General features: G+C 44.6%; 3 protein-coding genes across 8 annotated transcripts in view; all 3 read left to right on the top strand.

Annotated features, from left to right (window-relative positions):
- mylka (myosin, light chain kinase a) overlaps nucleotides 1-9,274 on the top strand; it is a 45,793-nt gene extending 36,519 nt beyond the window's left edge. For all 4 annotated transcript variants that reach the window (XM_037109234.1, XM_037109235.1, XM_037109236.1 and 1 more), the window contains 14 exons: nucleotides 20-176; nucleotides 765-955; nucleotides 1,048-1,159; nucleotides 1,314-1,346; nucleotides 1,754-1,844; nucleotides 2,274-2,477; nucleotides 3,990-4,207; nucleotides 4,316-4,439; nucleotides 5,116-5,268; nucleotides 5,529-5,652; nucleotides 5,788-5,878; nucleotides 5,998-6,126; nucleotides 6,276-6,388; nucleotides 6,588-9,274. In XM_037109234.1, coding sequence (XP_036965129.1) covers nucleotides 20-176; nucleotides 765-955; nucleotides 1,048-1,159; nucleotides 1,314-1,346; nucleotides 1,754-1,844; nucleotides 2,274-2,477; nucleotides 3,990-4,207; nucleotides 4,316-4,439; nucleotides 5,116-5,268; nucleotides 5,529-5,652; nucleotides 5,788-5,878; nucleotides 5,998-6,126; nucleotides 6,276-6,388; nucleotides 6,588-6,719 — 1,872 coding nt within the window. In that variant the 3' untranslated portion in view covers nucleotides 6,720-9,274. The remainder of the gene's footprint in view (nucleotides 1-19; nucleotides 177-764; nucleotides 956-1,047; nucleotides 1,160-1,313; nucleotides 1,347-1,753; nucleotides 1,845-2,273; nucleotides 2,478-3,989; nucleotides 4,208-4,315; nucleotides 4,440-5,115; nucleotides 5,269-5,528; nucleotides 5,653-5,787; nucleotides 5,879-5,997; nucleotides 6,127-6,275; nucleotides 6,389-6,587) is intronic.
- A 2,309-nt stretch (nucleotides 9,275-11,583) lies between these two features.
- Nucleotides 11,584-18,589, top strand: ube2g2 (ubiquitin-conjugating enzyme E2G 2 (UBC7 homolog, yeast)). Of its 2 annotated transcripts, none has more exons than XM_037110561.1 (6): nucleotides 11,584-11,741; nucleotides 12,714-12,749; nucleotides 12,941-12,986; nucleotides 14,838-14,956; nucleotides 16,733-16,873; nucleotides 18,401-18,589. In XM_037110561.1, exons 1-6 carry the CDS (start codon nucleotides 11,699-11,701, stop codon nucleotides 18,487-18,489), a joined length of 474 nt encoding a protein of 157 aa, XP_036966456.1. In that variant the 5' UTR covers nucleotides 11,584-11,698; the 3' UTR covers nucleotides 18,490-18,589. The 2 variants fall into 2 exon arrangements, with proteins under 2 accessions (XP_036966456.1, XP_036966455.1); XM_037110560.1 differs by lacking the exon at nucleotides 18,401-18,589 and adding an exon at nucleotides 17,349-18,185 and having other exon boundaries at nucleotides 11,586-11,741.
- Nucleotides 18,590-20,174: 1,585 nt separating this feature from the next.
- LOC119025768 (thrombospondin-type laminin G domain and EAR repeat-containing protein-like) overlaps nucleotides 20,175-24,518 on the top strand; it is a 27,959-nt gene continuing 23,615 nt past the window's right edge. For both annotated transcript variants that reach the window (XM_037109693.1, XM_037109694.1), the window contains exons 1-2: nucleotides 20,175-20,389; nucleotides 21,559-21,743. The gene's annotated coding sequence lies outside the window, so the exon portion shown is untranslated. The remainder of the gene's footprint in view (nucleotides 20,390-21,558; nucleotides 21,744-24,518) is intronic.

The following is a 24,518-nucleotide window of genomic DNA, read 5'->3' on the forward strand; positions in this document are numbered from 1 at the left end:
CACTGATCTGTGTGATCAGATCCAGGAGGGTTCGTCTGATATCTCCATCGAGAGCTGTGACAGCAGCAGTAAACTGACCATCTCCAGCGGGCAGCAGGAACACTGCGGCTGCTACACCATCGAGCTGAGGAACAGCTACGGCCTCCGACAGGCCGCCCTCAACCTCACCATCGTCGGTAGGAAACATCTGTCACATCTGGAGCCACAGTCCCACACTGAGGAGGTGTCAGCAGGCCGAGATCAGACCGGCTGCAGACGCACGCCTTTTATGGACACACTCTGTTGTGAAGTTATAAACAGTGTGTTAACACACACGCGTCAGTATTAAAGGAGCCGTTCGCCCAAAAAGTCAAATTCAGTCATAATCTCCTGAACAGAGCTGCTGAACAGCTGAAGGAGCTGAGACCTGATGTAGACGATCAGATGTCTGGTACAGCCAGCAGCAGAGAACACATGACTGCTGATCTGAGACGTTATTCACGTGCTAACACTGTCAGCTCAGCAGCTGCAGTGAAGACTTCAGCCTGGTCTCAGATCAGTCGGGGGTCTCTGAGGTCTCCAGCACCTCCAGCTGTTGAGGAGACACTGTTGTGTGTTCATGTGAGGCGAGTTGGTGAAGAACTGTTCATTTAACCTTTGATGGTAAAATCATGAAGAAACAGAAGTTTGTCTGTGTTGTATAATCTGCCCTCAGGAGATGAACCTGCAGGTTCTAACGCTTAAGTGTTCTTAGTTCACCTGGATGACCTTTAACCCCCCCTCAGATAAACCCGACCCCCCGGCGAAGGTTCCTGCAGCCTCAGACATCCGGCGGGCCAGTCTGACTCTGTCATGGTACGGGCCCACCTACGACGGCGGCAGCGCCGTGCAGTCCTACAACCTGGAGATCTGGGACTCAGTGGAGACGCAGTGGAAACACCTGGTGTCCTGCAACAGCACCTCCTACAACGTCCAGGTGAGTCAGCAGCCAGGCCCAAAGCAACATGATCTCATCCTGACTGTTCAAGTGAACAGTTGAGCTTTAAACAAAGTGTTTGTCCGCTTCAGAACCTTCTTCCAGAGCGTCAGTATAAGTTTCGTGTTCGGGCAGAGAACATCTACGGAGTCGGAGAGCCGAGTGCTGAATCTGAACCCGTGACTGTCGGACTCGTGGACGACGGTGAGCAAAACTCTTCACTCCCTGCTGAGTCCGTTCAGACCCGACGCAGCACCGAGTCGACTCGGCTGCAGAGAATGTTGTGACGTTAACATGAGATGTGACTGAACTAAACTGACTAACTGAACTAACTCTGCTGCGTCTGTTCGTCCGACAGACAACCTGGAGGAGGGCGAGGAAGAGGACGACGGTACGACGCTCACACCTCCTGTTTACCGACTAACCACCGCACACATTAACACACCTGAGAGACACACAACAGCAAGACAGTAAACACAACATGAACACACAACTTAAAGTCATCTTAACTTCTTTATGTCAACAAATCAGTTTTTAGATAAAACATCTACAGATCGTAGAAAGATGCAGAATATGTCTGTTCTTTGAAACATAGTTCTGATTGTGAATCAGTGATTTCTGAATGTTTGTATTGATTATGTGTCGTCTTTTGCATCAGACTGCTGCCCTGATGTTAGCTTGCTAGTGTTAGCAACACACTATGAAATAACATGCAATAACAAAACAAACGACACAATCTGACATCCTGACATCAACCATCCGTCCTCTGACCTCTGACCTCTGACCTCTGTGCCTCAGACTCTGAGAAGGAGCCGGACTATAGAGACGTGACCATCAGAACAGACGTGAAGGTGAAGGAGCTGTACGACGTGGAGGAGAGACTGGGAACGTAAGGCTCTGCCCACACTCACCCACAATGCACCTCTGCTTTGTCTGTTTAGACAGGTTGAGTTCGTGAAGATGCAGCTTGTGATGAGTCAAAGCTACGCTGCCCTCCAGAGGCGGTAACTGAATATCTGGTCCAGCAGTGTAGCAGTGTATGTAAACACAGCTGTTAGCTGTTAGCTGGGACAGTCATTCTTTCAATACATGAGGAATAACATGTAAAGGACAGAATCAAATGAAAGTTAACACACTTCAGAGAAAGAGAGAGAGACATCAGAGAATCTGCAGTTTTTTATTGGTAATATTTGAAGTCATTACTCTGTGTTATCATCTTGTAGTGTTTAGGAAACTGTTCCCAGGTGGATTTAGTTTCTGATCCCTTCTGTTTCTACACTTGGAGGATTTTAAAACCTGCTTTGTGTTTGTGTGACAGGGGGAAGTTCGGTCAGGTCTTCAAACTGGTGGAGAAGGCGACGAAGAAGGTTTGGGCAGGGAAGTTCATCAAGGCGTACTCAGCAAAGGAGAAGGAGAACGTGCGGCAGGAGATCGGCATCATGAACAGCCTCCATCACCCCAAACTGGTCCAGTGTATCGACGCCTTCGAGGGCAAGTCTGACATCGTCATGGTCCTCGAGATGTACGTAACGTGTCCTTCTTCATCCGTTACCTCCTGCATTCATATGATTAAAATCACAATGTTCCCTGAGCACTGACGCTGACGAGGCTCCTTCCAAGTGTCTGCTGACTTATTGGCTGGATGTCACTACCACGGGTCATATCATGTGAATCTCCAGCACTGAAGTCCTGCTCACACCAGGAAATGTCGCAGAAAAATTCATCCGCTGTCTCAATGAGCCAGCTGGAGAGGTGTGTTGACGTGGGGATGACTCACAGTTGGTGGACCCTGTCAGATCTAGCTAGCTTGGTAGCTGTCAGTAAAAGCATTTAGTGAAATCCTATTCTCTTTTCTGTGACATTAGCATGCTAACCAGCTAGCCCCTATCCGCTCTGTACCTCAAGAGGTGATTGGTCAGACGGAGCTCCGGCCTCCTGGTCCATACAGAATCAGCTAATATGACCACTAGCTGTACAGCTAACTGAGCTTACTAGCTAACAGCAGCTAGTAGCAGTTAGCAGTTACTCTGGTGATGTGCAGCCCCTGTTTGTTTGGGGGGATTCAACAATTCTATCATATTATCTTGTGATGTCCAGCAGGTGAATATGAAGTCGGTTACAACTAGCAGCTGGTTAGCTTAGCTTAGCTTAGCATGAAGCCTAGAAACAAGAGGAAACAGCCAGCAGCTAGAAGCTCACTGATCAACATGATGAAGCTAATTCTTTAACCCTCAATAAAACCACAGCTTGTAGTTTCACTGTCATCAGTGCTTGGAGGTGGAACTAAGAACTGATCCTGCAGCTGCGGCCTGGATGGATGGAGCTCAGTCTACAAAGTGATGATGTGGAAAGTCTGTGTGAAGAATATTAGTGTTTTTATTGTGAAGTATGAAGCCGCAGCGGCTCGTCTCTGAGCACGTCGATGTGGAAACAGAGACAAATGTTTGTGCTTGGAAAATCACTTTCTGGCCAACTATGAGAGGAATCTGAGATCAGCTATTTCCTGTCTGCTAATTTTAGAGCTGAAGGCAGTGATGGACAGATGGCACCACACGCACACAGTAGCAGAACTCTTTGTGCTTTTGTTTTGTGATCACCTCTTGGTGTGAGGAGATGAACAGCAGCTCACAGCCTCAGAGTTTCAGTTTACTGAGCTGAGACAGAGGACGAACTGTAAAATATCTGCCAATGTGATGAAATCTGGAAAAACATCCACACTGATGGAAAACAGGAAGGAAGTTGTTTACATTCAGACTCTTATTTTGATAGGGTGTCAGATAACGGTTCTGTCTGAGAGCAGAGAACAGACTGTAGTTTAGTTTGCAAACACTGAACACGACTCTGTTCCGTCGGCCTCACCTGAGGTCCTGTCACAGTAATGAAACCTTTAAAAGGAAAAACTAAGTTCTGCAGTCTGAAGGCGCTGCTGGCCGTCACCATGGTAACTACAGTGGTGGTCCGCCGGCAGCCGAAGCGATTGCGTTTCCTGTGACTATCCAAGTTGTCGTGGTGACACGGTGTGTTTGACCTGTAGGATCTCGGGTGGCGAGCTCTTCGAGCGGATCATCGACGAGGACTTTGAGCTGACGGAGAGAGAGGTGATCAAATACATGCTGCAGATCATCGACGGGGTCAACTTCATCCACAAGCAGGGCATCGTGCACCTGGACCTCAAACCAGAGAACATCATGTGTGTCAACAAGACGGGCAGCAAGATCAAACTCATCGACTTCGGCCTCGCCCGGCGACTAGGTAACCACCGTTAGCATTTTAGCTAACAAGTTTATTAAAGCCCTAACAGGTATTCTTTATTGATCACCTGATCGATTGATTGATGAATCATTTCAACTCTTTTGACAGAAAGTGCAGGAACTCTGAAGGTTTTGTTTGGGACTCCAGAGTTTGTGGCTCCAGAAGTGATCAATTATGAAGCCATCAGTTACCCCACCGACATGTGGAGCATCGGAGTCATCTGTTACATCCTGTGAGTCTGTCGTCACTTCATCAGCTGATCTGGTGTCAGGTCACCATCAACTGGTCACCTCTGTTTGCTTTAGTTTGTAGTATAGCTTCTTTTAGCTTAGCTTCACTTAAACTAGCTAGCTTTATGTCATTATTTATTTGTAATTTCCATTTGGTTTAACTTTTTGTCTCAGCTTCTCCTAGCTTACTGTTGTTTTGTTTTTATTTTTCCATCTTCACTTTGTTTGGTTTCACTCTTCATTCTAGCTCAGGTATGCTAGCTTAAAGTAGCCTCATGACTGGTTCAGCCTGGTTCATTCTGGTTCAGTCTGGTTCAGCCTGGTTCAGCCTGGCTCAGTCTGGTTCAGCCTGGACCAGCCTGGCTCAGCCTGGTTCAGCCTGGCTCAGCCTGGTTCAGCCTGGACCAGCCTGGCTCAGCCTGGCTCAGTCTGGCTGAGACTGGTTCAGCCTGGTTCAGCCTGGTTCATTCTGGCTCAGTCTGGTTCAGCCTGGTTCATTCTGGTTCAGTCTGGTTCAGCCTGGTTCAGCCTGGTTCATTCTGGCTCAGTCTGGTTCAGCCTGGTTCAGCCTGGTTCAGTCTGGTTCAGCCTGGTTCAGCCTGGTTCAGCCTGGTTCAGCCTGGTTCATTCTGGCTCAGCCTGGTTCAGCCTGGTTCAGTATGTGTTTGCTGTCTTTAGGCTGAGCGGTTTGTCTCCTTTCATGGGCGACAACGACAACGAGACTCTGTCCAACGTCACCTCGGCCACCTGGGACTTTGAGGACGAGGCGTTTGATGAAATCTCTGACACAGCCAAAGACTTCATCACCAACCTGCTGAAGAAAGACATGAAGTAAGAAAACACACATGGCTTTTATGTGTCAGACAACTCAGAAACACATCTCTGACATCACATCCTTCCCTCTGACATCACATCAGATCAGGGGTCAGGGTTTCTGAACCAGCACGACTCGATGAAACACCAGCGTCTGTTAGTTCACTGCAACCTGGCACGTTAGCAGTTAGCTCGACCCACAAGGAGTCAGAACAGATGTCAATATCTGTGTGTGTGTGTGTGTGTGTGTGTGTGTGTGTGTGTGTGTGTGTGTGCAGGGCTCGGCTCACCTGTGCTCAGTGTTTTGAACACACCTGGCTGAAGCAGGACACCAACACCATGAAGACCAAGAAGCTCTCCAAGGAGAGGATGAAGAAGTACATCCTGAGGAGGAAGTGGCAGGTAAACAACAACAAACACCAAACAGGACACAGCAGAACGACAGGAAGCTGAGAACAAAATGATGACAAAACAGAAAAGAAAAGAAAAGACAGGCAGAGTAAAGTGATGATGTCACTGTTTCTTCTTCCGTTGTAGAAAACGGGTCACGCTGTTCGAGCCATCGGCAGACTGTCGTCCATGGCCATGATGGCCGGAGTCAGCGCCAAGAAGGGCTCGCCCACTGAAGGTACGAAGGGAGGAGAGGAGGACAGGAGGACAGGAGGACAGGAGGAGAGGAGGAGGAGTATTCAGCTGTGTGTTGTCTGTGTTTAAATGATTGTGTGTGTGTGTGTCTGTGTGTGTCAGAGGACAACCAGTTCCTGGAGTGTTTGGAGTTCGAGCAGAAGACAGAATGTAAGCCGACATTCAGCTCTGTCATCAAAGACGTGGAGGTGGTGGAGGGCAGCGCCGCCCGCTTCGACTGCAAGATCGAAGGTACCAGAGACAGGAAGTCCATCAGAACATTACATTACATGTTGTAACATAAAGTCCAGTTCTGTTGGGTTCTTGTTCAGTCGATGGTTCTGTCATGATGTGACTTTGGACTTGTGACGTCTGATCAGTAACGAGCTGCTTGTCTCCAGGTTACCCGGACCCAGAGGTGGTTTGGTACAAAGACGAGCAGCCGATCAAAGAGACCCGACACTTTCAGATCGACTACGACGAAGAAGGAAACTGCAGTCTGGTCATTTCAGAGGTCAGAGGTCAACTGCTGCAGTGATCACAGTAACAGTAAAGTGTTCAGATAGAAACTCCCTGAGGTTTTTAATGAACGTAGGAACATGCTGGACTTCTTGAATAAATGCAGTGGAGTAAAATAAGTCAAATGTTTGAAGTTCATCGGGTTTTAATGTCGGCCATTTTCTAATGGCGGTGACGATGTGTCGATCCTGCAGGTGTCGGGCGACGACGACGCCAAGTACACGGTGAAGGCTGTGAACAGTCTGGGGGAGGCGACGTGCACCGCCGAGCTGCTGGTGGAGGTGATGGCTGGAGAGGAAGAGGAAGAGGAGGAGGAGGAGGAATAAAGCAGAGTTGGTGTGGACTCCCGCAGGAGGAGGAGGAGGAGGAGCTCCTCTTCAGACCTGAGCAGGAAACAAACCCACGTTTGACAGGTTGTTGTTGTGACTGGAGGAGCAGGTGGGCGGGGCTTGTAATGAACATGTGATAACTCCACCATCATTTATTCATCACAGACCCCGCCCACCTGACACCTGTGGAGAACAGAAGCCCCGCCCCTCTCAGCTTAGCCTCCATTCATTGGTGGGTTTCCTCCAACAGAACTCTGTCCTGAAGACGTAAATTGAAACAGGAAATATTTGAAAAAACAACATTCGATTGGATAATATGAATAAATCCAGACACTTCAGCGCCATGTGAAGGCATTATAATAAATACATAATGAAGGTTTAATCAGTAACTCTCAGCTCCCAGAGCTTCTCACCAGAGGCTCATGGGAGATGTAGTTGTTGCATTTGGAGGTTGTGGGATTTCAGCTCTGTTTACCTGAATCATGACTAACCGGACCTGCTCCCTGTGGCGGTCAGACATATTCACATCATATGCATATTCACAGAGTTCGGTCACGCAACAGTAGAGTGGCTTTCTGTCATCATGTTAGCACTGAAGCTAACGGTGTGCTGAAGACAGCAGGGGTGAAGGTTCCATGTATCATCTTCATCAGAACTCACATCAACAGCTAACATGTTTGTTCTTCAACGTCAGCTAACTGGCTGCAGAGTCCAGTGTTCAGAAACATCATGATACAATTTATGTTTCATATCAAATCAGGTCAGTTACTTAAAAATGAATCAGTAGATCAATTAAAACATCGTTCATTCACTGTCAGCAGCGGTCAGGGCAGTGAGGAGGGATTTGAAAGAGCTTTTAAACTGTCTGAGAATAAATAACTTGTTGAAAAGGTTTAAATGGGTTTAATGAAGGTGACACAGCTGAAACATCAAATATCAACTCATTACAGTCAGAAACACAACGATGCTTATGCTTGTTAGCTCAACACTTAATTAAGATGAGCTAGTTAGTGGCAGACATCAGGGCTGTGAGGTGTCAGCCTAGTCATGCAACCCTGAAGCTAGCTAGCATTAGCATACACCAGCAGGCTGTGTGGAGAAGTTTAAAAAGGCCTGAAACATCAACAACAACGCAGTTTGAGAAGAAAGACCTCAAACTAGTTTCTGAACTCGGCTAATTAGTGGATCAGATGAAGGTGTGGGCTAACATCAACAACAAGCCGACGATGGTTAGCTAACATCCCCCAAACTATAGAAGTCATTTCACTGATTAGCATGTTACGTTCACCGTGTTATTCTCAGCTACAGTTGAAGCAGTTGTTTACATTGTGATGCCAGTGTGACCCGGCTCTGTGGATAACCGGCTCAGTCAGAACCAGTGTGACCCGGCTCTGTGGATAACCGGCTCAGTCAGAACCAGTGTGACCCGGCTCTGTGGATAACCGGCTCAGTCAGAACCAGTGTGATGATGAATTATAAAACCAGAACCAGTTTTGTACCCAGCTGCTCTCCGTGCTGAGCTGAGTCAGTTTGTCGTCTTCGAGCACTTTTTCTTTTGTCTTGTTTGTATTGTTGTTTTTTTATCCCGTCTCCTTCCAGCTGAAATCAGCTCGGCCTTCCGTCGTTCGCCTTAAAGCAACACGGTGACGGTTTAATGACGTCACAGTGATTCAAACTTCTTCCACCAGACATTTGTCACATTGTGGGACAGAACCGGTCGCTGTTCTTCTTGTGGACCTCAAACAGACGTTTGTCAGCAGTTAAACATGATTCCACAGAACTAAACAGTCCAAAGTCAGAACTCATAACTCTACAGACTCTCCTTCAGATTGGACTCAAGGATTCTGTCATTCCCATAATTTCACCTTCTATTTATGAAATTTAACCTGTAAATCAAGAAATCCATGTCTTGTAAATAAGATAATTGAGGATTGTATTGTTCTGGGTCAACAGGACGTCATGTCACAAACGGACCTCAGTTTGTTGTATGGTTCTGATTGGATCTCTAAACATTAAAATCCCTCTGACAGCAGCTTCTGGTGCCGTTCTGTACTGCAGTGTGCTGAAGTCTCCGCTGTGTTAACTCCTTCACGCTGAATCTTTAAACTTTATATCTTTTTTCTTCTTTTTCCACATTCCAGCTGTTTGTTTGTGCTTTAAAACAAAAAAGGCTGAAAAACCAAAGAATTGTGTTAAAGAATCACAGGAGTGTGTTTGCGTGTGTGTTCATGTCGAAACCTGAAACCTTAAAGTTGGGCCGGTTTGTGTTCTGTTGGTTTGTCAGAATGTTTTATTTTTAGACTTATTTAATGCACAGATTCATAATTATATTATCATTTGAGCATCCGTCTCCTCTGAGATCTTCTCGTCAGCACTCTGTCACAGTTAACGCGAGCCCACACTCCCAGACTGAGTTGTTTTGTATTAGATGTATGTAGATTATATTTCTCTAATTTTTATAAATATATCAGTTTGATGAACTGCAGATGTACGAGAACACTACGACTGTAGTTACTCACAGAAACTAAATAAATGTATCACAAAACCAAACAGCTGCTGTTTCCTGTGTTTTACATGTTGATGCTGCATTTATCATTAGATCATTTAATAAATCATTTAATAAATCAGCTAGTGATCGAAAGGTTGCTGGTTCAAATCCCAGGTCTGGGCTGAGCTGAGCTGCATGTCGAAGTGTCCTTGAGCAAGATGCTGAACGCCGACTTGCTCCTGATGTGCAGTTAGCAGCTTGCATGGCGGCCTCCACCATCAGTGAGCCCTGTGATGAGAGAGGCAGCTGGGATTGGCTCCAGCAACCCCATAACAGGGAGAAAGCAGCTGCAGACAGTGGATGGATGGAAATCGTTTAATAAATCGTTATTGATAAAGGTGTCTTCTTCTTTTCATTCGACAGGTTTTTAACTGCCAACATGTTATTTCAGATCTCCTGAAGTGTTCTGGTGAACAAACGGAGACGCAGCTCTGTCTGTTTCTAACGATCGATGATGATTTGATGACTGTAAACGTGTCATATTAAAGATGTGTGATTTGACACATCCAGCTTCAGGAAAGATTAAAACAGATTTTATTTGTTATAAATATGAATTTAAATGTTCCTCTAGACTTCTTAAAGCAGCAGTCTGGAGTTCTGAGAACAATGTGGACTTGGTCAGAACATCTGATTGATGCAGCTCCCAGATCAGTCCTTCTTCCTCTCTGCCTTCTAAGCCCCTCCCACAGAGGAGCCTGCTGTGTAGGCTTGTAACCATGGTAACAGAGGACGCCAGATAACAAAGATGGCGCATTCAGAATAACAACAACAACATAATGAGCCCTGATTGTTTTACCGCTGATCAATACAACCAAATTACAGTGAGGAGAGCCTCGTGCAGATCACTGCAGATATCCAGAGACCGTGTTCATCACTCTGCACTGTAACATCTGTTATAATCTGATTTAATACATGTGGCTTTTAAAGTAAACCAAATGTATTCAGTCCTGAGAACATTTAGTGCTTTATACACAAGTAATATGATTTTAAAGTCTATCTTTTGAAACACAGGGAGTCAGTGCAGTTATGTAAATAACACATTAAACCAGAACTGATACAAACACACTGAATACATCATGTGAGGCTGCATACTGTGTGTTAAACTACTTTAGCTGCTGTAGTTTCTGGGCTGTTTTCCTCAAAGGTGTCGGCGTGTAGTTTGATGATAAAAGAAAGGCTGGGTGGACTGATGGAGCAATCTTTACTGAAACAGGTCTCAAGCCAGCGTCCGATCCACAAAGCGGCCGCTTTTCTGGTATTTTCAAACCGATGGCAAAAGCAATTCCAAAATGCTTCACCCTCTGCTCCATCAGGACTGCCACCAGCCTTCGATCTTAGGAGATCTACCAAGTGTCACCCTCCTTCTCTTCCTGTGCGAGGGTTTTTAGAGTCCCTTCTCCAGAACACACACACTTCTTCTTATTGGTCACTTTGGCAAATTATCCAGTAAACTAAAAGAGGAGATGACCTGTCTCCCTGCTCCTCTCCCATAACTCTAAACTCTAATAATTAAATGACTCAGACGTCTTTATAAGCTCGTTACAGTGTCAGTACCCGCTTCTTGTGCCCTTGCCGGTTAATAAAGGCAGCTGAGCTGAGCTGCTGATCAGGCCCCAGCTTGTGTCCAGATGGCCCAGCTACCATGCCTCCATGCACTGTGGATGGCTTTCCTTCTCCTCTCTCCCTCGATGCCCAACATGCTGAAGACCTTGGCTAAAGAACGGGCTGCCAAACGTCCACATCTGACCTCCACTGGGAGGCATTTCGTTCTCCAACCAGCCTGCTGACGGTCGCTGACCAGTCCCGCAGACATGGAGAGCTTTCTTTCGAAGGCTTCTCCCAGGCTCCTGTAGCACCGCTTGTTTGGTGGACTCAGACACGAGGACGATGTCAGGTTGCAGGGTAGTTCCTGCGATGTGTCTGGGAAACTTCAGCTGTAGCTCCGGGTCCACCAGCAGCTGCCGGTCTTTCGCAGAGGTCCGGATGCCTGCGGGAGTTCTTCTGGCAGGGGGTACCTGATCCCCAGCTCTGACAAAGGCGACTGATCTTTTGGAGGGTCGGAACTGCTTTGCCCACACAAGTCCTGGATTTGATTTGATTTAATTTAATGTAAATTTGATGTCATTTTATTCAATGTTATTATTTCTGTCATTTAATTTTATTCTATTTTGTGTTGTGTTATACAATGTAATGTAATGTAATTTAATTTGATTTAATTGATTTACTTTCCTAATGCCTGTTATGGACTGGTGGTGCTCCTCCGGGTCCACAGGGGGCGCTGCGCTGTCTGCTGACACTCAAACAACACTCAGAGGAAACGGACATCTGAGCATGCGCGCTGTGTCAGCTGTGAGGACAGCTTGGTTGCGGAGTTAAAAAGAAGAACCGAGCCGCTGCTTTTTATTTTGTGTTGTGTCTCCGGGACTCGATGGCCGGAACCGCGCTTAAGAGACTCATGGCCGAGTATAAACGTGAGTTAGCGAATCAAACAGTGTCGTCACACCGCCTTCAGCCAATAGGCGAACTTATGACGTTAGCAAACAGGCTAAGCTAACAGTCCCGTGAGCTCCTGTAATCCTCCTTTGCCAAACCTCCTTTAAAAAATCAGCTGTTTAAATGATGTATTCTTTCCACCGCAGGGTCACTCATGTATTGCAACATAGTTTGGAAAGCATGATGAAACGGTGAAATGTTACTATGATTCGGCATCATTAATATTCATCTAGCCGCTGTCATCGCAGTAAAATAACACTATATAATTTGTTTGTGTGGCTCGTCAGCGCACAGCAAAATGTTAGTAACTTGGATGTTATCGATGGATCTTTAGGAACAAGCGGTCGCTTTCTAAAACTAAGATTTATTTATCATAAACGATCAGTGAAGCTAATTCTTCTATGACGAATTATACATTATAGGTTAATAAAGCGCTGTAACCCTTTGTGCTTCCCAGCAGCGCCGTTAAATATTGGTAATCCTCAGATTATGATAATTTTAAAAGTTTTTTAGATGAAGTTTGGTGCATCTGGGATTAGCGGAGCTAGCCTTGCCTACTCCATTAGCTAGGGGGATTGGGAGAGTAGCCATTTAATTAGACTAAAACTTAGTCGTATTTTGGCAGATTAGCGTGCATATTATCTCGATTAGTTTGAATTTAAGCCGCTAGGTGTTAGTTGTGGTCTTAATACTGCGGTTAGCTTGTCAGTCTGTTAGCAGCTGTTACGCCCCCAGTAGTTTTTACTGCTAACATGTTAGCTCAGTTAGCAATACGCATGTTTCTGTTCTGTTTCTATTTATTTAAACCAGAGAGAAGTAGAATGAAACGGTTTCAATCACCTGATAAATACTGTTTACCTGTGAGGAAAAGGTCACAGCGTCTTTACCTGTGTGTGTGTGTGTGTGTGTGTGTGTGTGTGTGTGTGTGTGTGTGTGTGTGTGTGTTACAGAGCTGACTCTGAACCCACCTGAGGGGATCGTTGCAGGTGAGACCAGATGTGTTTACTGAGGACTGCCTCCTGTTGTGTCTGAACTGGTTCATCTTTTGTCACATAAAAGATTGATAATCAGAATAGTTGCTGATTAATGATCAAAGTGATTGACTGATGACAATGATGTGGATCACAGAGGTGTTTGTGCTGTTATGTGTGATAGAGTTTTTGGTTTTGTGTTTCAGGTCCAGCCAATGAGGAGAACTTCTTTGAATGGGAGGCTCTCATCATGTGAGTACAGACTGCATGTCGGTGAAACGTCTCGGTTCATACATGAAATAATCATGATGGATAATAAATGTTAGGCGCTGTGGAAACAGCTCATCACAGCTGAGAGCACACTGACTGTCTGAGGCAGCGGTAATGAGGAGGAATGATGAGAAACCTTTTCACTCATTATGTTTCAGAGCCTTTTGAGCCTCTTGCAGGTCCAGATATCCTCTGTCATGAGTCAGGTTGTTGGTTCTGCTGTTCTGTTTCATGCTGTGACCAGCAGGTGTCAGTGTTCCAACATGAACAGGTGAGCTCAGAGGAGAATCGGAACATGTGATTCTGATTCACTAAGAAACCAGCAGGAGATCAGACTTTATTTACAGCTTGTTAAGTTTCTAGTCTGTTAATCGAAATGGTTGTTTGTCTGTGCAGAGCCTCCAGACAAGACTGAGGATTTAACGACAGTCACAGATTTTGGATTCATTTCAGATAAATTATTTATCTTATAAAACACCAGAAATATACATATACATACATAAGTGTCTGTTTTTGGTTCATGAATCAAAACAGTTTATTTGAATGATTTGTTTTATCTGAACTGCAGTCAGGAAATGTCGGTAAGAGATGAAAGAGAGTCTTGTTGTCTTTAAAAGCCTCGTCAGTGTGACAGACTGTCCAACACCTAAACAGATTCAGTCTGGTAAAATTAAAAGTGTGAAATGGATTTTCAAAATGCTCATTGGCCGCTTCTCATCAAAGCAGTAGATTAATTTTTTGATTAATTAATTTAGTCTTTATTTCTATAGAAGGAAATGACCAGAAAGAGACATCTGCAGTCAATAAGAGCAGGTAGAAGCTGCAGTGAACATGATGTCAGTGAAGGCAGCAGCTGGTGTCATCATCGTTAGATATAATTGAGCCTCCTGCTACTCTTCTTCTTCTTCTTCTTCTTCTTCTTCTTCTTCTTCTCTAACCTGCACATTCCTGCTCAGTGTGACATCATCACCACACCATCCCATAATTACCTGAGACAATCGTCAGGGTTACCTCCTCTCTGTCAGATGCTTTTTTTTGTGGCCTTTTATCAGCTTTATTGATTGGACAGCTGAAGACCTGACAGGAACAGGATGAGAGGACAGCGAGGACACAGCCTCTGTCAGACGCTCTTTTATTTGGTCTGTTGTGACTGTCAATAAAGTTTTATCAAACTGACTCTTGTATAAGAAGGGGTGTGTGTGTGTGTGTGTGTGTGTGTGTGTGTGTGTGTGTGTGAGAGAGTGTGTGAGTGTGTGTGTTCAGATATTCAAACATGAAGTCTGATAGTAAAGTTGTGATGATAAAAATAATCCTCCCTCTGATATCGATCACTGACTCTGTGATGAGGCTGATCAGAGAACCTGATGCAGAACTGGTTCTGGACACACAGATGAATGACAGGAAGTTAAAGTCCAGATGAAGTTTCTCAGTGTGGTTCCAGCAGAGCAGACTTGGTGCTTCTTCTCTGTGAGAAACCTGCAGGACTCCTGAAACCACTGCTTTGACCAAAGGGCTGAAAACACTATTTGACTGCTGGAACTGGTTCTTTGACCCCTAAAACAATCTGAAGGAGGTCTAGAACCTCCCAGTGACCCAGCAACTTCCAGAAGAACTACTAGATCATCCACAAACCTCTGATGGGACAGCCAGAACCTCCCAAACCACCCATAGAACCTTCATAAAACTTCAGTTGTAGCCAACAGATAACTCACAGAATCCATGGCAACATTATACTTCCTGTTTACATCATCCAAAGCATCATGGGAACTGAAGACAAAGAAAGAAATATCTATTGATAATTCTGTTGTGTGTCTGTGTGTGTCTGTGTCTCAGGGGTCCTCAGGATACGTGTTTTGAAGGCGGAGTGTTTCCAGCGGTGCTCAGCTTCCCCTCTGATTATCCTCTCAGTCCTCCGAAGATGAGGTTCACCTGCGACATGTTTCACCCCAACAGTAAGTCGACATGTGTTTCGTGTCTGTCTGTACTTTGAGGTTCTGGTTCTGTACTCGAGTGTCCGTTCATGTCACTTTCTTCTTCTACTCCGCTTCATCTCAGAGGGGACTATTGCAGTTTTACTCCACTACATTTATCTGACAGCTTTAGTTACTTTGATTTTGAACCAACGTCACTGTTCTGAGGTCTCTCTGCCTGCTGGAAGCAGACATAGACATAATATACGTAGACGCCTCATAGACTGACGCTGCCTATTGGAGCTAACGTATCAGCGTGGCCGCCATCTTTGATGGGTCTCCAATGCCCCCCCCCCCCCGCATTTATGTCTACTGAGGAAGGTGTATCCACAACTACAATAATCATAAACCCCCGGGAAAAAAAGTAGCGGATTTTCACATGGTTACAATCGGCACAGATTTATGACACAGGGAGCTGTCACAAAAATTAAATGAATAAATAAATAAATAAATAAATAAATGTTACTTGTGAAAGGTTATCCCCCGCGATCTGGTAACAACACTGCGCAGGTTATTGCAACCATAAACTGCACAAAATACGCTCATAGTTGCTCGTTCTCCGTTGATTCTGATTGACTCTGGTACTAGCCTACAGTGAGGAGACCCAACCAAGATGGTGGCGACGTGGGATTACGTTCCAGCACGCCATGAGGCGTCTACGTATATTATGTCTATGGGAGCAGAAATGACCACAATCCAGTCATGTGACTTTAAACCAGTCATGTGACTTTAAACCAGTCATGTGACGCCTTAGTAACATCAGAATGTGCTGAGACTCTGTTTGAGTCTGAACCCATCATTCGACTAGTCACAACCTGCCTCACAGCTCCGCTGCTGTTAGCATGCCGTTAGCATGTCGTTAGCATGCTGTCATTAGCACTTTGATTAGTGGACTGAAGTCTGAGCGATGATGTCACAGCAGGAATGGTCTGAGCACGCTCAGTACTGATTAGAGGACGAGACACTTGACTTGAGCCGTCATTATCACACACACACACACACACACACACACACACACACACCAGCATGGCCCTGAGCTGAACTTCCTGCTGTAACTGTATCGTCTGATCCTCTATCAACAAACAGCAGCAGAGGAAGATAAAACACATGAAGAAGAAGACTGAGTCTCTGCTGTGGGAGTCCAACATGTCTGCTGATGTTTCTCTGAGCTCGGTCACAGGGACAAATGTTCACTTTTCTGGCTGACAGTTGCTGTGGTGAACCTTGATCTCTGACAGCAGCTGATGGTTTGATTCCGGCTGCAGCACCGGCTCTTGTCAGAGAGCACGAAGCACCTCCATGACAGGAAGCCAACAGGAAACACTTATCACAGCCTGATAAGTTGCTGCTCTATCAGATGTTTGATGGCAGCTCGAGCCAGATTGACTGATAATCTCTGGTTTCACCTGACAGACACGCATGTTTGTTCCTGTCAGTGTGAAACTACAGACTGGATACTAGATTTACATTTCTTAAACTTCTAAAAAAAAAAACTTCCAACAAAGTCACTGTAAGTGTTTAAAAGATTGTCTTCACCTACAGTGAAAGTCTCATCACAAAAAGAGTCTCCTGGTCCATGTTGTCCTCCACACAACTGTCAGCTTTCAGACAGCAGCTCTTCACTCAGGAGAGCAGTCGTCAAACAGATTACTTTAAACAAGAAGTGTATAAATAAACAAACTGGTTCTAGACTGTGCAGACCTCTAACCCTGACAGTAACCATTCACCCCCATCCTGCTCCTGCTCCGCCTCCTGTAGTCTATCCAGATGGCCGGGTGTGTATCTCCATCCTCCATGCTCCAGGTGATGATCCGATGGGCTATGAGAGCAGTGCAGAGAGGTGGAGTCCGGTCCAGAGTGTGGAGAAGATCCTGCTGTCAGTGGTCAGCATGTTGGCAGGTACGTAGCTGCCTCATCACAGAGACGCTGCTGTCAAAGTTCTGCTTAGAAATAAAGATCTTGGTGTCTAATGTCCTATGTCTCCTCTCCTGTCTCCTCCTGTCTCCTCTCCTGTCTCCTCTCCTGTCTCCTCCTGTCTCCTCCTGTCTCCTCCTGTCTCCTCTCCTGTCTCCTCTCTGGTCTCCTCTCTGGTCTCCTCTCCTCTCTCCTCTCTGGTCTCCTCTCTGGTCTCCTCTCCTCTCTCCTCTCTGGTCTCCTCTCTGGTCTCCTCTCCTGTCTCCTCTCCTGTCTCCTCCTGTCTCCTCCTGTCTCCTCTCCTGTCTCCTCTCCTGTCTCCTCTCTGGTCTCCTCTCCTGTCTCCTCTCCTGTCTCCTCTCTGGTCTCCTCTCTGGTCTCCTCTCCTGTCTCCTCTCCTCTCTCCTCTCCTCTCTCCTCTCCTCTCTCCTCTCCTCTCTCCTCTCTCTTCTCCTGTCAGAGCCGAACGATGAAAGCGGTGCAAACGTTGACGCCTCTAAAATGTGGCGGGAGGACAGAGAGCAGTTTTACAAACTTGCCCAGAAGATTGTACGCAAGTCTTTGGGCCTTTAGAAATGATGTCATCACCCTGCGACGGCGGCCAGCACTCTGTGTTTGTGTTTACTTCAGGGACACTCGTCCTTCCTCCTCCGCTGCCTTTTTACCCAGAGAACACTCACTGACTGTCATCCTCATCACCATGGAAACCAATAAACACACACACAGAGTGCTGCGAAGACGGACGGATCAATAAACTGATTGATGGACGTCACAGATGTTTGGAACAATCAGAATCCAGATATTGAGAAACTTCAAATTTACAAGTCAACAGAAGAAGAAGAATACTGCTCTGTGATTGGTTGAGAAGTGTTATGTGGGAAGTTTCACAGCGACAGCAGCAGTCAGTTGGCCATCAGATGCGTCGAGCAGCCTCAGAATGAACTATTATTATTATTATTATTATTATTATCATTATTATTATTATTATTATTGTTGTCATTATCATCGTCAGGTCACAGTTATTACTGATGACAATCAACAGCAACAATCAATAATCAAAGACATAAACTGATAGAAACTACAGAGAAATGGTGCGTTCAATGTTCTTCAGCAGAAAATAGCAAATATGTTTATGAATGAAAAGACTGACCATCTTATTTAATATCACATTAGTGTTAATTTACAACAATGCAGACTATTAATAGAACACAAGCTAAAACCTTTGTTTGACTGAACGGACTTCATGAAAAACAAATAAAAACAACCTTTAATTATAAAATCTATCTGATTCTTAAAAGTCACAATTACTAAGACTTCTTTCTACAGAAACGTGTTTCTATTAATCTTTATGTTTGAAGTTGTCAGTTTAGATGTGACCTCTGGTTTTGAGTAAGAGCTAAATGAGATAATAAACGTGTTGCCGTGACGTTTCCTGCTGCTGTCGCTCTGAAACAGCTGATGAATCTTCAGGAGCGTCTCTCAGTCGGACTTTATGCACTTTATCTCTTCCAGAGGACGAATCTCTGCGTCTGGAACTTCAGAGGAGCCTCGTCTTTAAATTTTTAAAAGAAGCTGGAAGTTCTTCGTCTGGTTTCTGTTGAGGGGACGATGGACAGGAAGTTTTAGTGTGAAGAGTTTCTTTTAATTTGTCTTTTAATTTGAAAGTACTTAACGATAATAAACTGAGGGAAGAAAAACAGACGTGTGTGTTTCATCTGTCGGTTTTTACTGAAACAGGTTTGTTTATATATATATATATATATATATATATATATATATATATATATATATATATATATATATATATATATATATATATATATATATATATATATATATATATATATATATATATATATATATATATATATATATATATATATATATATATATAAATAAATAAAAAACCAAAGTGATACGTTAACACCATATCATAGTTGAGCCTTGTGGGTACTTTAACAACACTGATCAATACACATTAATTTAAAATATGATGTATAGAAAGTTTCAACTATAAGGGAAAACAACAGGATGATGTGAAGAACAAACGTAGAGAGATAAATACTGAACGATGCTTTCAGGAAGTCTGTTTGTTATACATCAGTAACCATGGCAACAGGTTTAATTGCTTTCACTTCAGCATCAGATTAACAATTCTCCATGGCAACAGCAGCTGAGGCTCATGGGTGTTGTAGTGTGTAGAGATATAAATCATAGTGAACAGAGATGTGTAATAACTTAAATTCTTCGTGTAAAGTTTGTATAATTATGGTGAAGTAAAGGAAAGAGAATTGACAGCAGGGAGACATACCTGAGACAGGTGACCTGTGTGTGTGTGTGTGTGAGAGAGAGATCACAGCAGCTTCCTGTCTCGACCTGCCCCTCTGACAATAACACACACCATCAAAGAAACTCCACCATCAGTTACTGTCAGAGTGTGTGTGCACAGACGGGCCATTAGTGCGCTAAAACTGTGTGTTTACAGACACTCTGTCATTACCTGTGTGTGTGTGTGTGTGTGTGTGTGTGTGTGTGTGTGTGTGTGTGTGTGTGGTTAGGTATTAAAGCAGAAGTTGTAGACTCACTAGTTCTGTTGGTAAATAAAGCTTGTACACGGACGTGACGGACATTTATAAATTCGGAGTAACATTAATAATTGATCCTGCTAAGACTGCCACTCACGGCAATAATCATTTAATAATGTGATGCTAACAAAAGCTAGCAGGCTAACTGATGTTGGAGCTGCAATAATGTCAAATTGAACTTTGTTTTCATGAATTCCCCCAAAACAAACTTGCTGGAATTTACCATCAAACTGAACAATCACAAGGTGAAACATTAGCTTACTAGCTAATAATTAGTCAGATAATCAATAGATATGTCCATTGATGCAGAGTCATGTCCAGCACATGGTTAGCCTAGCTTAGCGCAAAGACCGAAGACAAGTAAAAGAGAAAAATTGGAAAATGTAGACGATGTCAGTCACACTAATCATAAAATAATCTTTGAGATACTGTTTTGACTGCATTAGCTGTGTTACTAATTTCAGGATTCTAGCCTAGCTTAGCATGAAGCCAGAAGGTCAGCCCAGCTCCACCCAATGAAATCTCTCCTTCTGTTTTTTCAAATCAAATTAATTGATTGATTGATTGTGTGTATATGTGTTGGAATGTGAATAAATCATTAAAACACAACTTTATTAACAAATAAAAAAATGTTTCAATTAGTCTTCTGCCTGATGATGACGATGACATCACCACAGAACTGGATCGTGCCAAGACGGGCAGCAGAGAAGATCGACGCGCCGACATGTAACGGACATGGACAGAAGCTGCTAAACACCAAGTTAACAGAGAAAAGCGAACAGAGAGATTAAAACGTGGAACAACTGATCCACCATTCAACAGTTTTCACAACTCAACTTTCTGGCAAAGATCCACAGATGTCGGAGAGGACGACAGAGAAACAGTGACGGCAGAGAAGATGGCGGGTAATGTTCAGGTTAGTTTACATGTTTGTGTCTTTTACTTTTTAACAAACTATTTCAGAAACACTTGGAGTGAACAGTTTGAACTGGCTGGTGGTTTGTGTTAAGCCCGATATAACCAGACTCCATTAACAGAGCAGGTAAGTGTATCTGGCTTCACTGCTGGCCGGCACATCGACAGCTCAGATTTAGACAGCAATGGAGGTGGAAACAAGTGTGCCCTCCGAGGTGGCAAATTAGCGGACCAAAACAGACCCGCGATTTACCACCTTCTAAATCTGCAGACCTAGCTGCAAAAACAACGGGCACATTGGCGGCTTACAGCCTGGTATAAAAACGGCTAGTGTCTGTCTGCTTTATATTAAGTGTGTTTCATGATAATAAAATTAGTGTTTATTTAAGTGGAGTCTGGTGCGTTAGGCCACACTGTTTCTGATTAAACTAAGATAACATGTTCCTCAGCAGCAGTAACAAACACCCTTCATATGTTTAGATCTACAAAGCAGAACCTGCTGCTCGTTAAGAAGAGTCAGAACGATGCTTTCACGTCAGAGTCTCCAAACGACTCCAGTGACACTAGAAAAAGTCTGAAGACTCAGGGAGTGTCCTACATGATGTGGGAGTGTCCTACATGATGTGGGAGTGTCCTACATGATGTGGGAGTGTCCTACGCTGTGTGGGAGTGTCCTACGTGGAGTGGGAGTGTCCTATGTGGTATGGGAGTGTCCTACATGACGTGGGAGTGTCCTACATGATGTGGGAGTGTCCTACGTTGTGTGGGAGTGTCCTATGTGGTGTGGGAGTGTCCTACGTGGAGTGGGAGTGTCCTATGTGATATGGGAGTGTCCTACATGACGTGGGAGTGTCCTACGCTGTGTGGGAGTGTCCTACATGATGTGGGAGTGTCCTACGTGGTGTGGGAGTGTCCTACATGATGTGGGAGTGTCCTAAGTGGTGTGGGAATGTCCTACATGATGTGGGAGTGTCCTACGTGGTGTGGGAGTGTCCTACAGATTAGCCAAGGCCATGTGTGAGCTTTGAGTTTCAGAGACCCAGTCCAGACCAGATCAGTACTTTATCTGTCTCTCTTCAGTCACTACAGAAAAGTTGGATCAGTAAGGTCCATGAAGGGCCCGGATGAGGCTTGACTTGCTGAATTCAGATGTGTTCTGTTCTCATCCAGGACCATCATCACCCGGGTCTACAAACATGGGTGGTACAGATATGAGATATCGTCCAGCATCAGATCCGGCTGCCAGATTTGCCTCAGCACTCGGTTCATTCAGTGTCGATGAATCAGGCTGGATTCTGGGGCCTCAGCCACCAGCTGTGCCAGATCTGGACCAGAGCTGGGCCGACAGAATCAGGGTAAGTTCCCTCACATGCGTGTATTATACAGTATATACAGTGTGTATATATATATATATATATATATATATATATATATATATATATATATATATATATATATATATATATATATATATATATGAGCCTTTTGTTCTGGTTCTCCTGTGCCTGAGCTTTATCACAGATTAATCACCTGTCGGCTCTCTGGAGGATTTTCCTTGAGAAACACTTAGTGAGATGTTATCTCCTCTCGCTGTCACACTGCTGACATTCCTCCATTCACACTGAGTGTGAACAGCGTCTGCAGAACAAACTTAGTGTTCAGTTTCAGTGAAGTTTAAATTTATGACTTTATGAATCTGTTACAGTCTGTTGTTTAACTGCTGAAAACTCAACATTTGATAGTAATATCCACACTGTGTTTTTGTTTTGTCTTGTACTGTCCCACCTGTATTTGTTAACCCTTGACTAGTTAATGAGCTAACCGCTAACATGCTAGCCAGCCAGGCTAGCACCAATCCTGCTTCTTTCTCTCTTCTCTCTCTGCATTTTGTTTAATCTCTCCAAGCTAATGAGGCTAATGAATGATGCTTGCACACCAAACATATCAATTTCATCAGCTCAGTTGCTGAAATGAGGCTCTTCAAGCTATGAAGCTTACTAGCTGTTATGTCCGTCGCTAAACGGGAGATAAGATCAGTCAGTTTATTACCAGCTGTTTCAGCATAAAGTCTCCGGTCGTCTAACTGGGTGTAAACCACTTTGTGCTCTGACAGAAGAGCTTCGATAAAACTTGATGCTAACACACAGCTAATAAGCTATGTTAGCTTTCGTCACTTTAGACTCTCCGGCTGTCGTCCACTCACAACTGAGCTCAGGACAGTTTGAACTTGTGATCAGAAGTTCACCAGAGTTAGGAAGAACTACGATGTGAGTGAATCCAGTCATGTACATTTTATTGAAGGGTTTGGTTTATGGACTGAATTCGCCTCAGAATTTCTCCACTGTATCTTCATGTGTGAACAGGCATTAATGTCCATGCCAACATTTTTACATTTTGACTGTACCTGCACGTTGCTGCTGGGAGGAAATGTTTCATCACTTACTTTACTGAGCCACTACATGCAAGTCATGAGGTTTCGAGATCGTCGTCTGGAGTTCAGACCGGGACGCAGGGACTTTGAGTTTGGCCTTCAGACGAGGTGGGACACTTCGCTCTGCTGAGTTTGTTTGGGAGACTAAATGAACTCAAACAGAGTTCAGTCTGGTTCAGTTTGACTCACAGATCCTCTGATCATCTAAACTGCTGTCAGTTAATAAATCTGTCTAAATCTGCGACACACCCTCACGTTACACATCTCTGTTAACTCCTCACAAGCACCAAATCATTCTGTGCAGCTGCTGCTGTTGTTTCAGGATCATCAACTGGAAAAAGTCAAGTTTGAAAGTCACTCAAAGGCTCATAAAACGTGTTTCAGTGGGAAACTTAAAGAAGAACTGAAGGAGCTTGTTAACAGACTGCTCATGATGAAATACAAACGCATGTCTGTGAAACTGCAGCCGTCAGGTCTGCAGGTTGGTGGATTGATGTTGACTCAGACATGAAAGCTGGATCAGCTCTGATGTGATGTGTGTGGATCCAGCAGAGAGCAGCCAAAGCCCAAATAATCCAGGTTTAAACCTGAACCTGGATCCAGTCCAGCAGGCCGAGACACGAATGATCCCACGAGAGTCATTTCAGCTGAAGTACGGCAGGTTACTGACCAGCGGTTCATATTTAGATATTAACATCATTTCTGAGAATGACTGTTCCTCTGCTCCAATGTGACACATGTTCTTCTTCCAGATGGGCAGCGTGTTGGTGCTGAACAGGGGATGGACCCAGTTTGTTTCATTCACCTGCCAACAGACTTCAGTACTTCTGGTTTCAGAGCCGTGGTCGGAGCTATAGATGAATATTTGGTCCTGGCGACGGGTGACTTTTGGGAATTTAGGGCTCTAGAGACCAAAATGGAATGATAATAATGTTGAACAGTCATGACAGAGACATTATTTACACCAGTTCTAAAGCTGAAACCTTCACTTCAGCTGCTCAGCTAAAGTGGGTTCACCAGCTCAGCAGCACATCAAGGATGTAAATCTGTTCTCAGATCAGGTAGTGATGTGTTCTCTCCTGCAGACTGTGATCACATGTCGCAGGTGTAAATCTGTTCTCAGATCAGGTAGCGATGTGTTCTCTCCTGCAGACTGTGATCACATGTCGCAGGTGTAAATCTGTTCTCAGATCAGGTAGCGATGTGTTCTCTCCTGCAGACTGTGATCACATGTCGCAGGTGTAAATCTGTTCTCAGATCAGGTAGTGATGTGTTCTCTCCTGCAGACAGTGATCACATGTCGCAGGTGTAAATCTGTTCTCAGATCAGGTAGTGATGTGTTCTCTCCTGCAGACTGTGATCACATGTCGCAGGTGTAAATCTGTTCTCAGATCAGGTAGCGATGTGTTCTCTCCTGCAGACTGATCGCAGCAGACGAGCTGTTGGAGACGTCTGATGTTTAAATCAAGTCTCAGCTGCTTCAACTCTGTTTCTGTAGTAGCTCGATCATTAATGAAGCCGTCACACTGAATGATGCAGGTGAGCTGTGACCTATAAACTCACCTGTGTGTGTGTGTGTGTGTGTGTGTGTGTGTGTGTGTGTGTGTGTGTGTGTGTGTGTGTGTGTGTCAGACAGGTAGGGGGTGGGGTTCTGGGGAATTCCTCTGTTCTGATCATGAACACACCTGAGGGACCAGAG

The sequence above is a fragment of the Acanthopagrus latus genome, chromosome 9 (assembly GCF_904848185.1).
Source record: "Acanthopagrus latus isolate v.2019 chromosome 9, fAcaLat1.1, whole genome shotgun sequence".
In the NCBI taxonomy this organism is placed as follows: Eukaryota; Metazoa; Chordata; class Actinopteri; order Spariformes; family Sparidae; genus Acanthopagrus; species Acanthopagrus latus.

What these genes read in the sequence shown, in the direction of transcription:
- ube2g2 (XM_037110560.1), top strand. Translation starts at nt 11,699, where the DNA reads ATGGCCGGAACCGCGCTTAAGAGACTCATGGCCGAGTATAAAC. An exon ending in CGACATGTTTCACCCCAACA is followed by an intron (nt 14,957 to 16,732) that starts GTAAGTCGACAT and finishes CGCCTCCTGTAG; the next exon opens with TCTATCCAGATGGCCGGGTG. An exon ending in AGTGGTCAGCATGTTGGCAG is followed by an intron (nt 16,874 to 17,348) that starts GTACGTAGCTGC and finishes TTCTCCTGTCAG; the next exon opens with AGCCGAACGATGAAAGCGGT.